Genomic DNA, 12,913 nt, shown 5'->3' with positions numbered 1-12,913 from the left:
AATGATAAAAATAACTGACTCTATGGTGAATCAGTGGAATTTTACTGACTTGCTCCCCAAGTGTATCGGCAGTTTACTCCAAGAGTGCTGGCACCATCTCTAGAGGAGATTGATTCTCCTCTGTAGTTTTCCCGTTAGCTAACATTTCCATGTTCTTGTGCTTTCCTGCCAGCATCAAGTCAAGGCCAGCATCCTGACCCCATTCTTGAGTATAGGTACTCTGCAGCCTGTTTCAAGGCAAGGCTATTGAGTCCTGGGAGGTTTCTAAGTGGCAGTACCCCAAGATTTGTAAGGATTCTGCTTTGTAAGGTTCTTAAAATGAGACCCAATTGATATAAAAAGAAATGAGGCTTTTGCATGCAGACAGTGCCTTGTTTTTAAGGTGAATAATTTACTGTCTCTGTGAAGCCTGAATCCAGAAAGATTTAACCAATATAGTCTAGGAATTGGCATCCAAACAGATCTGTTTCCTATCTACAAAAAGGCTCCAAGATGCTTCAAGGCTGCAAAGCCCTCCCTCCCCCTCCTCTACCTCCTCCACCCACTGGGCGCCACTGAGTGCTTCAGTGGAAATTTCCACTTGTCTGACAGGGGGAAGGGGAGGTTGTCTGAGAGAGACATAACAAAGAATATAACTCTAATTCAAGCAAGCTCTTTTTGTAGAAAACTTGTAAATACAGGGTTAAGACAAAAATGCAATTAAAAAAAAAAACCACCTTTCTTGCATTTAAGTATACTACAAGAAAACAAATTTTCTCCCTTAAAACCTGGAGGAGTGGGACTGGGAGCTGGCAGCCGCAGGCAGTCTGCACAGTCTGGTGTCAGAAAATGACCAAGTGGTACCCAGGGTCTAGGATGACCCTGGGGACATGGAAAGCAGCTGTTTCCCTCATGAGGACACTGCTGTGGATGGGATTCATTTTTTCAAGCATTGAGCACAGTTTGTCCAGGAAGCTGTTTCTTTGGGTCTTTTCAGATCTCTGAAAGAGTTTTCTAGTGTGAAAATGTCTTAAGAAATCGAAAGGAAGGTAAATTGACACTTTGAAGACCATGTGGGTAAGTTCAGCCTGGAGAGTACTTGACTGTTCTTTTGAATGTTGGTATCTGATAAAAAATGACTTGCAGGGAATCAAATTGACCAAATTTTGTTGTGTTCATGTACAAATATGTAACAACAAATCCCAGTATTATATGTAATTCTAGTACTAAGAAAAAAAAACTTGAAAAAAGAAAATATTTTTCCCAGTTAAAAAAAGAAAAAGAAAATGCCTTAGTGTACTGAACCTGTTTTGGCCCCTCTTCTCTTCCACTTCTGCAAAGTTGGTGTGCTTACAAGTTCAGGCTTTTCTGTAGGGAAGAGAGATGCTTAGGAAAGCTGATACCAGCCTCGTAGATGAACAGATTCTATAATAGAACCACACATGGGGAGACATACTTTAAAGCAAATATTGCGAGGCGTTATATGTTTTAGACAGTGGTAGTGCTTAGGCTACCTTGTATGCATGCAGAACCATTTCCCTTACACCATGCAGCACATGGCTGAAGGTGCTGGGAATTAGATTTTAGATTGTTTTTCCAAAATGATTGTCTACTTATTGGTTCAATCACTGACTAGAATAAAATGGAAAATAGAAAACGGAAAGCTAGCTCTTTGCAGTATTTTATTATTTTTTCCTCATTGCAATGTCTGCTTTTGGGTAGTTGCAGTATAGTCATAACTCTAAATTATTCTACCGTAGTGAGGAGTTTATAGTGAGGATATAGATGGAAATAAGAGAGTCCACGTGTAGGATTTCAGGTCTTGTGTTCTGATTCTGCCTACATTGGTGAGGGCAGGAAGCAAGCATTGGTAATCTCATGGAGACTCTGTAATCTTCTGGTTCCTTTCCTCTCTCAGGCAGGGTGAAGGTGGAGCCAAGGGCTCCCAGATTCCTTGGGAGACTCTGAGTGCTCTTCTGCATCCTGCCCTTGAACTCAACTCCTGAATTTCAGATGCGTGCGATACCCCATCAGGATGTGGAGAGTGGACATCAAGATAGTTCCAAGGTCATTTTTTTCCACCTAACCTTTGGGACTTGAGCTGTCATGTGAATGGTATCCCCCCTCAGGCCTCAGGAACTGTCTGGATCCACAACTCCAAGTGGGTTACAAGGCTTTCCTGGGTGTTTATTCTCACATCTGCAAAAAGCCTCATTCTCATTCTTTGAGTCATCTGTTGTAAGCTAAGCCCAGCAGCCCACAGTTGGGTGTCTGATTGTCATGGCATTGCCACAGTCTCTAGCAGGAATGGGAATCTTGTTGAAGTCATGGAATCCTGGGTTTCTGCTGGCACAGCAGCCCTTGCATCTTCTCTCTGCAGCTAGACTGTGTGTTCCAGGAGAACGTCCCCCCTCATCGTTTCAGACTCCTGAGGATTGCCTGTAGGGTACTCAATAATCAGGTTTGCCCTGACAGTAGGTCAGGTTGGAGGAGGAATCTTTACTGGAAGTAACAAATAATTGATCCTTCATATATGGGAGGGACATGATGAACCATTTACCTGTGTTCTTGGGCCACTCAGGGAGACAGGTTGTGTGTGTCCTGAACTTCTGCTTGGTAACCTTATGGTGGGGAGGTAAGGAGCTCACCTTTCAGCAAGGAGTGAACACAGTAAGATCTGCTCATCTCTGAGCCACTTTCCCCTTTTTCTGTTTGGCCACATTTCCTTTTCATGGAAATTTTCATGGTGTAATAAGGAAGGAGCCACAGGAGTGGAAGCAGTCTTTGCCCTCAACAGCCGCAGGCACAGATCAGCAGGGAGATAAGCGTGAAATGACAGTCACAAGCTGTGGTTGTGGGTGCAAACCATTTGCATTTTGGCCAGCACTTAGGGTTTGGTTGTTGAAGGAGTGTCATGAAGGAATTGAGAGAGTAAAGAAGAGTGGGTTTTTGGTGGCAATGGGGAGCCTCCACAAGCCATTCCACAGCCCAGTCCTAGAATTTCCAGACCTTTTTCTAGGACTTGGTTTTACATATAGAGGGAGGAGCTGTGTGGTCTGGGGTCTGGAGTCTGGAGCTTGCCTCTTAAATCTTTGTGACCTGGGGCAGATCACTTCCCTTTCTGGCTTTGGTATTCTCCTGTGAAGGGTTGGGCTGCATTGTCCTTATTGTCCTTTCTAGCAGTTAGTCTATGATTTTGTAACTCATTTCTTACCAAGCAGTCAGTGGTTTCTTGTGTCCTAGAGTTGCTCTGTTTGAGTCCTGGCTATGGCCACTTAGTAGCTGAGTGAGCTCAGGCTAATGAGGGAACCTTTCTGGAGTCTCTTTTAGTGATGTTAGATTCTAAGACTTGGTGCGGGCAGAGTGTAGGGAAACCACACACTAGAAAGTTCCAGGAGTCTTCGTGGCTGGGAGAGCACTGCTGGAACCACACAACAGCACTCAGCTCCACTTCTTCTTCTTCTACTTTCCTAATTTCTCCCATGGAGTGGGGTTTCTGCTGCCCTTCATCCTCCTCAGAAGCTGTTTAAAAGATATGAAAGCACTTTGAAAATTAGAGAGTGCTGTTATTATGTAAGGCGCTTCTTTCTTTTTAAGTTCTGAAATATGAGGTTTGTGATCTATCTGGCTTCTATTCTTTTTGCCCATATCACAAAATGATATCCAGAAGCTCTGGTTGTGTTTCTTAGGATTATCTGGTGAGTGTTGATCTGTGAAGAACATGGTTTAGGAAGACTGAGGATTGATCGACAGAGGATGTAAATACACTTTCTTTTAGTGGCAGCTGTAAACATACTTTCTCTTAGAACATGTGGGCTAACTTCTAAGGTAGCCCACAAAAGTGCCTTAGACCTGCGATGCCATTGAATAGAAAATGGAAGAAAACAGTTCTTCCCATTAATGATATTATAAGTAAAACTGAGACAACCCCAGACAGTATTTGAGGAAGTTGAAGGGCAGCCTTTACTTGAGGGAGCAGGAGATGGCTGTGGACTTGCTAAGCAGGGCTGGCAGTGGTGATGACTCTTGTCAGTTGGTGCCTCAGAGCAGCCCAGGCCCTTGCTGAGCACCTCCCTCCCATGTTATCCGACATACTGCCCTTAAGCTGCCCGCACAGGTGTCCAAGTGGAATGAAGTAAGAAACTAAAGGCAAAGAAAGAAGCAGAGAGGTGCGCAGAGAGAACATATATGTTCAAAGGAAAACTACCTGCTGTCGTGGGAATGCTAGCAGACAGAGTAAGGTCACAACTCCTGCATGGTAGCTTGGAAGGACATTTTGATGAATAGTGAGCAAAAGAACAAATGAATAAATGGGAAGAAAGAAGTGCTGGGGAAGCTCTCCTCTTGCCACCAGGTGGCCAAAATAGAATTAGTGGAAGGCAAGGAAAGTGAGGAAAAGACTGGTGCTGGCATAGAGCAGGTAATTTGAGATTATTCACACTTATTTTTCAGGCTCTACTCCAGAGCCTTGTTCAAGGCAAGCAATCAATAATTAAATGTGGAACAAATGAGTAGTTCATTAGTTGGGTGATTGCAACCCTATTGTCTGCCGTATGGGGTAGAAATAAGCAAGTAGAATTAAGCCCTGGCCAGGTTGGTGTGTAGTTTCCAGAGTAAGCAAATATGTGTACAAGTCACTTATCTCAAGAAGCTCATAAAATGATGGAAGAGTTTACACCATTTCTGCTTCAATTTTCAAGGAATCTAGGAGGCTTCATTGGTTGTAACTGCTCCCTTGTCTTTCCTACCCCATTATCAGGTCATTTACCAAGTCCTGCACATTCAGATTCCTAAGTACTATTTTTAAATCAATGACGTTATAGAGGTAATTTAATAGATATACAATAAAACTGCACATATTTAAAGTATACAATTTAATAAGTTTTGATATACACACACACACACACCCATGAAATCACCGCAATCAAGATAATAAACTTTCGTCATTCTGTCTTCTCCTGTCCTTGTGATCCCTTCCCTCTTGTCCTCCACCCCAGGCAACCCAATTGCTCTCTTTTATTTCAGATTTGTTTTTTATTTTCTGGAATCTTAGATGCAATCAGGCAGTATGTACTCTTTTTACTCCAGTTTCTTCATTTGAAATAATTGTTTTAAGACATGTCAATAGTGTGTATCAAGAGTCTAACTCCTTGTTGTTGCTGAGTTGCTTACCACCATATGCTTATCATTTGACTGATATGCATGTTGCTTCCAGTCTGGGTTGCTCCAGACAGCAAGGCACAGATACTGTATGGACCTGTGCTCTAAATTCTCTTGGGTAAATCTAGAAATAAAATGGCTTGATCATAATAGCAGCTATGTATTTTTTAACTATTCAAGAAAATGTCAAATGTTTTCTCAAATTGGTTAGAGCATTGACAGTCCCACTACTAGTATATGAGAGTTCCAGTTTCTCTCAGTCCTTACCAACACTTGTTATGGTCAGTCTTTTTAAATTTAGCTATTTGGGCAGAAATCACTTTGTGGCTTTAATTTGTATTTTATCAATGATTGATGGTTTTAAGTATCTTTTCATTGCTGTTTTTTGTCGTTATGTATCTCATGAAATGTGTTTTCAAGATTGTATTCTGGGTAATAGTATTTTATCAACAGTTTTTAAATTTTTTGATCATAGTCATTTTAATATTAAACAAAGTCTTAATTTGCATTGGTGTTGTATCTGAGGACACTAGGCTTCACCCGGGGTCCCAAAGACTTTTCTATGTTTTCTTCCAGAAGTTTTATGGCCTGATGTTTCACATTTAAATCTATGTTCCATTTTGAAGCTCATTTTCTTATATGATACAAGTATGGAACAAAGTTCAGTTTTTGTATAAGGATTTTGAAAAGTCTGCTTGAAAATTATATGTTTCTCTACTGGTATTCACATTTATTTCCAATGTCTGATTATTTGTTGTTAATATAGTAAACTAAGGTCATTTTTTGGTCTATTAATTTTGTATTGCGCAGCTTTGCTAAACTCAGTGGTTCCAATCTTTTTAATAATGTCTTTAGGTCTTCTCAATAGTCATGTCATATGCAAATAAAGACAGTTATATTTCCTTCTTTAACAATCTGGAAGCTTTTTATTTCTTCTCCCCTCCCTGCCCCCACAGTATTTGGGATTGAACGCAGGGCTTTGTGCATGCTAGGCAAGTGCTGTACCACTGAGCTACAGTCTATCCCCTTTTTATTTGATTTTCTGGCCTTATTACACTAGCAAGCATTTTCAGTGCATTGTTGAATAAAAGGGATACTATAGAGGACATTCTTGTTTGTTTCCAATGTTGGGGGAAAGCTGAATTTTATCAGTTGGTAAATATTATTTGTAGGATTTTTAAAGATGTCCTTTGTAGGATTGAGGAAGTTTTCTAATTCTCTCTGGTTTCCTGAGAATTTTATCAGGAATGAGTAGGGGATTTTGGTTAATGCTTTTATTCACCTGTATTGAAATGATTGTGGGGTTTTAAAATGTTTTGTTAGTAACTAACAAAATGTAACAATACATTGTTACAATACATTGGTTGATGTATTTTTTTCACATGTTAAGCCAATATTATATTTTTGATATGTGCCCTGATTGGTCATGATAGATTGTCCTTTTTATATATTATAGTAATCATTTTGCTGAAATTTTATCTAGAATTTTTTTCATCTGTGCATATGAGAAATCAATCTGTTCTTTTTCTGTGATGTCTTTGGTTTTGGTATAAGATAATGCAGGCCTCAAAACAGTTCATAATATCCCCAACTATCCTTTTAGTACTTCAAAAAGGCTGTTTCATTTCACTTTTCTCTTTTTTAATAGTGTTAATTTATCTTACCTCTTTTTTTATTGATCTGACTAGAGACATATTGATTTTATTGATCTCACTGAACTAGTTTCATTATTATTGTTTTTCCTTTTTTAGAGATTTCTGCTCCAATCGTCCATCTTATCTTCTTCCCTATTATTGAATTTAATTTGCTCTTTTTTCCAGTTTCTGGAGGTAGAACTGACATCATTGATTTGAGGACTTGCTTTTTACTTATATCAGTGTTTTTAGGGCTCAATTTTTCACTATGTACTATTTTTGTGGCATCCCCAAATTTTCAATATGTTATAGTTTCATTTATTTTAAAGTACTTTGTAATTTTCCTTTTGATTTCTTTTAATCCATTCTTCATTTAAATGTGCATTTTAGCATTCAATATTTAGAAGATCTTTCTTATTATTTGAGTTCCTTTAGATTTATTGACACTTATTTTTTATTTTTTGAGTGACATAATTTATCTCAATGTTTGTAGAATTAGTGTCAATTGTGACATAATTACTGCTTGAAGATAATGAAATTTTAATAAAAGTCAGAGGGACTGGCTGTGCTGCCTGCCACTGATGCCTGGGTCTGACAGTTTGCACCATAGCCCTCTGAGCACTTTGTGCTCTGCCTGAGTCCCAACAGGTGCATACAGGGGAAACTTCCACTCCACCACAGAGGTGCTCTACACTCTGTCATGTGGAGGTGGGAAGAGACTGACTCCATTTTTGCTGCTTTCAAACTTGTGCCCACTTACACTGCTCTCCTACACAACTGCATTTCTCCTGGGGTTCATCATCAGTCTTTTGCTGTAGTCTCTGTGGTCCACAGGTTTCACATCCATCATGGTGGCCTTAATTTGAGACTCATCATTGTAGGTCACCAGTTTGACCCTGATTCTGAATGTAAAGGATCGAAAGTTGGCATTCTGGGAAACTTCTTCAAATGCCTGCCCATTCTTCTCTTTTAATTCCCCAAGATAAACAGTATTTCATCCGAGGATAGCTTTGGCAGACTCCTAGAAACAAATCACCCACTGATTTTCTTGGAAATCTACAATATTTGCCGACAAGATCATGCTGTATTTAAAATTGGCAAATTCACTGTCGCACTTTTCACAGTGGTATAATCCATTCTGTTGGTCAATCGCTTATTGCAGCCCTGAGTTGGGCAAGCCTGGTACATACAGTTCTCTTTGCAAAGACACCACTGTTGCTACAGAGCTAAATAGTCGGCCTTGTCACCATGGCCCAAGTTCTCCAATTTAACCTCATATAAAGTTTTCCAGTTGGTGTTGCCTTCTCCACTCTTTAGATTAGAGAGGAAACATCTAAGGCTTGTTCTTCTGAGTCAAACCATCCACAAAGCTTATAGGCCTCTGAGATGTCAGGGTTCAAAATGACAGTGCTTGAATTCAGATAGTACGGAAATGTTCTGTCCTCCAAAATGGAAAACTCTGGCTCCTTTAATGGCCATCACAGGATGTCTAGAACCATCAAACTTGTCAGCATCTTCTCTCCACAGAGTAGCAGTCACCACTTTCCCTGACATGTCCATTAAATAGATATTTCTTTTAGAAACTTCTCTGTTGTTAAATTTTATTGTGATTTTAGAAGCATCTATATAGCTCTTGCAGATCCCAATTATGTCTACAAGTGTGTCTTTAGACTTGTTCTCTAAGTCACCGATGTCAGTGAAATCAAACTGAACTTTAGGTAGATGATGATCATCTTCACAGGGCATGACACAAGTCTCATTGAAAGTCATCTCATGGTCATTTTTAACAGCAGAAAATTATTTGTTAGCGATCTTCAGGGTGCATTTTGAGAAATAATACATCTTCCTAATTTCAGTAAGGAGAAAGAACTTGCCTACTTGCCAACTGAAAGTAGTAGCTTTGATTTTACCACTTTTAACAACTAGTTCTATAGAGAAAAGTTTACTTCTCCTCGAATTGCTCCAGGTACAGATTTGACTTTTGTTGCTAACATGAGCATAAATAGTCCACTTGGACTGGTAAGAGGTGGGCTGGCAATGGGTACCACTTTGGACTATGTCCCCCCCCCCTCCCTGAAAGATGTAATAGGCTGGTTCCTCCAGGTTTTCCAGATGTCTTTGAGGCACCATAACCCATAGATGATGTGGAATCCATCCCTGAGCTCCCATTCTATTGCTGGGGCTTGCTGGTTTGAGGTGGGGAAAGAACTACTTGCTGCTGCGCACGTCCTTCATTACAGGGCACTATATGGCCAACCTTCAATCCACCTGTTTCAGCTGATTTCAAAACTTCTAAGTCCATCAAACTAATTACTCTCTCTCCATCTTTCAGAGTTCAGAGTGTTAACAGTAAGTTGACAGCAACAAGAGAGTTCAATTGTGTTGCCAACATAAAAGACAATAGATGTGTTAAATTCATCACTCATAAGCAGTTGATAACAGGGTGGACTATTCCCTGTTGTAATGGGATGGATGTTATTGACCTGGAGAATTGGTTTTATTGATATATCTCCCTGTCACAATATGGCCGCCATGGTCCCCTTGCTCAAGTGGCTGACCATGGTTCCATGGTGCTAACTGTCATGATTACTCCATGGCTCCCCAGCTTCACTGACACTTATTTTATATCTGAGAATATCTTTGACCTTGGTACACGATCTGTGTCCTATTTTGGCCGAGTGACGGGTTCTATAAATGTCATTAACTTCCAGTTGGTTGGTGCTCACTTTTTGTTATCTTTCTCAGTTTCTGGGAGAAGAATGTGAAGAGTCTCCAGTTGATTGTGAATTTGTTTCTCCACTCAGTACTGTGAATTCTTGCCTTCTGCATGCTGAAGCTCTGGTATTTGGTGCATCCACATTTGGGGTTGCTATCTTCTTGGTGAATCCACCATGAATGAATTCTCTCCTTTTATCCCTGGTATTTTCTTGACTTCAGAGGCCACTTCGTCTGATACTGCTATAACCTCTTGAGCTCTATTTTGATTAGTTTTTTTTTTTTTTTTGCTTGGCACATGTTTTCCCATCTCTTGTTTATTTACCTGAATGATTTTCCCAGTAGTGCTAGCTAAGAAGAAACAGTCACTCAAAATTTAAGCTGGGTGCAGTGGGTACGTGCTTATAATCTCAGCAATTTAGGAGGCTGAGGGAGGAGTATTAAGTTTGAGGCCAGCCTCAGCAATTTAGTGGGGCCCTATCTTAAAATAAAAAGGGCTGGGTATGTGTCTCAATGATTAGAGTACCCCTGAGTTCAGTCCCCAGAAATTTGCTTGCAAATTTTGAACTTTCTTAAAGTTAAGAAAGTTACATAGAATGCCACCCTTTTTCTTGTGACTTTCTTCCTTGCAGAACGTGTTCATTTTCAATGTGGTTTTTAGTGCTTTCTGTGAGAATTGTACAGTTCATGCCAACACCACCACTGTGGAAGAGTTTCCCTGGACCTGCTGATGTCAGGCTATTCAGGATGCTGGGGACAACAAAGACCTTCTCTCTATATCAGTTAGTTTTAGTGGAGTGGGGCACCCAGTAAACAAACACATACTGTGCCAGGGTGACTGAGTGCTCTGGGAAAGCACTGAGCAAGGGAGATAGCATCTGAGGCTTGGTGGCTGGGGCGGGTATGCCACTTTAGGGAAGTCAGAGATGGCTTCTGAGCAGGCGACATTTGGACAGAGCCGTGTGGAAGTGAGGGATGAGGAGCATGGAACTTGGACAAAGAACATTTCTACCTGCGGGAGCAGTGAGGGCCAAGGCCTGGAGAAAAGGTGTGGCTAGAACAAAGTAGGTGATGTTGAAAAACTGCCAGCTAGAACGTCACCAAATTCCCAACTACTGTGCCGACATGGCTCTTTAAGCGCACTGTGGTCCACCTCAAAGAGTACAAGGGAGGCTCCAGTGTTTAGAACCATGAAGAGGGTTGCGCAGAGGAGGGTGCTTTGTCCTTTGTGACTTCCTCCAGCAGGCCCGAGGGAGCAAGGGGGCCGTGAGTCCTTAAACTATGGCTTTCTGCAGGGCCCGTGAGCATCGGCCCACCCTGAGAGCATGTGCTTTCTTTTTCTTACCCCAAAGTTCAAGGCATTTTCTTTTTGTTTCTTGTCATTTCTTGTACATACAACGTAGTCTTCTTTTTCCTTGTTTGTGTAGTTAACTGGTGGTCCTTACTGTATCTCTTAGGTGCATTAAATCACCCAAAATCCTTGGGAAAATTAGAAGACTACCTTGTGGATGTTTTTACAAAGAATAGCAACTGATGGCCTAAAAAAATCCAGTCTTATTAATGGGCTAGAAAATTCTGTTCTTGCCCCATAATTTTACCATATTTTCTTGTATTTCCCACAGTATGTCATAATGCCTTTTTGCTGCCATAAAGTTAGTTTACATTCACATTTCCACAGGAGTATAATGGGGAGAGCCAGGCAGGTTGGGTGTATACTGCATGCTCGTAAGCTGAATTTCTGTTTTAATGAAGGGGTCTTGTGTTTATGAGTAGTTGGTGTATATCTGGGAAGAGTAAAATGAAAACATTGATCAGAATTGTAGAACACTTCAGAATGCAGGAATTCACCAATTTCTATTTTATTACAGGTATTTCTTGGTGGATTTTTATGCACCAACAACAGTTGTTGACAGTGTAATGGAGCATTTGTCTCGAGATGTCGATGTGATCAGACCAAATGTTGTTAAACATCCTCTGACCCAGGAAGTAAAAGAGTGTGAAGGCATTGTTCCAGTCCCGCTTGAGGAAAAATTATATTCTACAAAGAAGAGGAAGTGAGGCGACTGACTGGATTTTAGCCTTCTATTGAATTGTCTGGGGCCTGAGCAGCATGGGTGAATAGTGAGAAGCTTGGCCTTTATCTGGTGGTGGGGTGCGGGGGGGTGCAGGTGCCGATGGCCTTCTTGTGATTCCCTTTGCTGCAAGAGGCAGGAGAACTGCTTGCCCACCGAGAGCTGCTCTGTAACCTGGGGTACCCACAGTAGGCCATTTTTTATTTCATTTGCATTATGTAATTTCCTGATCAGTGAGAACTTTCTCCTTAAAACAATAATACAATTTTGAAGAGCAAAACACAGAACTGGCTTGGATTGTGAGCCAGTAATTCAGAGTGAAGAGCCATGCAAAAATAAAAATTGAAGACCCATATATTTTGTGGGCAACTTTTATCAGGGGAATAAACATTTTACAAACTCTGCCAGGTGTGTTGCCTCTTTACCTGCCTCAGCACGTGCACCTCGTAAGGCCTCATGGCTCCAGCCTGGCTGCGGGTTCTCCAGCATATGGGGGGGCACTGAAGATCCTGGGGTGGGGACAGGTCTGTTTCACAAAGTCAGTAACCTTTTCTCCCACGTCACTGGTTATTTTTGGTGGGTGCTGTGTATTCTGGGGCCATAGATTTCTGGCACTGTTCCTGTCCTTTCTTGGCTATTGGCACGTGCCTCTTCTATGTCCCTCAGCCCTAGGTAGGCCTCCTGGAGGAAGGAACTTCCTGTCAGTGGAATGACTTCTGTGATGGGTGAAAATGGGGCTTTTTCCTGGAGTGGTCATGCAAATCTCATCCTCAGTCTCCCTAGGGCTGTGAATAGGAAAGACGTGAGCAGCAGCCCTTCCACCTTTTCAGAGTGTCCTGCACAGTGGTCTGTCACCATTGCAGATGGGAGAACTTCAGTGGATAAAATGGAGGGGAGATAGAAATGCCAGTCACTAAAATCCTGGACTGTGTTGATTTATGGGATCAGACTGTCTTGACAGGAAGGGGCAAGAGATGCCTGTAGAGCCAGGAGGAACTTAGTCCAGGGCTCTGTCCCTCTGTAAAGCTGACTCTGCACTGGGCCATCTGTTTTGTCACTTATTAAGAACCCAGACGGTGACCGCTTCAACTTCCAGGCACAAAAGCTTATAAAAACTGTATTTGAAGAGCAACAATTGAGTAAGGAGGGTGACTAAGAACTGTAGAATGGGGGAAAAAAAGGGATAAAGTAGAAATTACCTGAGGAAGAAGCCACTTCCTGTTTCATTGGGAATTTCCTAAAACCTCAGACGCTTGGCCAAAGCTCACAAGAACCCACGCCTCAGTATCCTTTTGCCCAGATACTGCTAAAGGTGAGCTTCCTACTTCCCGTGAGGTTGAAGTGCATGTCACT

The 12,913-nt window shown here is 41.4% G+C and overlaps 1 protein-coding gene and 1 pseudogene across 1 annotated transcript in view; one reads left to right on the top strand and one right to left on the bottom strand.

The window, feature by feature from the left end:
* Mrps6 (mitochondrial ribosomal protein S6) overlaps nucleotides 1-11,962 on the top strand; it is a 63,236-nt gene extending 51,274 nt beyond the window's left edge. Inside the window, exon 3 of the mRNA XM_076867424.1 lies at nucleotides 11,357-11,962. Within this exon, the coding sequence (XP_076723539.1) occupies nucleotides 11,357-11,546 (190 nt within the window). The 3' untranslated portion in view covers nucleotides 11,547-11,962. The remainder of the gene's footprint in view (nucleotides 1-11,356) is intronic.
* Nucleotides 7,543-9,334, bottom strand: LOC143408093 (replication protein A 70 kDa DNA-binding subunit pseudogene; annotated as a pseudogene).
* Nucleotides 11,963-12,913: the final 951 nt, after the last annotated feature.

Source organism: Callospermophilus lateralis, chromosome 10 (assembly GCF_048772815.1).
Source record: "Callospermophilus lateralis isolate mCalLat2 chromosome 10, mCalLat2.hap1, whole genome shotgun sequence".
Taxonomy (NCBI): Eukaryota; Metazoa; Chordata; class Mammalia; order Rodentia; family Sciuridae; genus Callospermophilus; species Callospermophilus lateralis.
The sequence above is the reverse complement of the archived record's forward strand: the minus strand, read 5'-3'. Positions and strand labels throughout refer to the sequence as shown.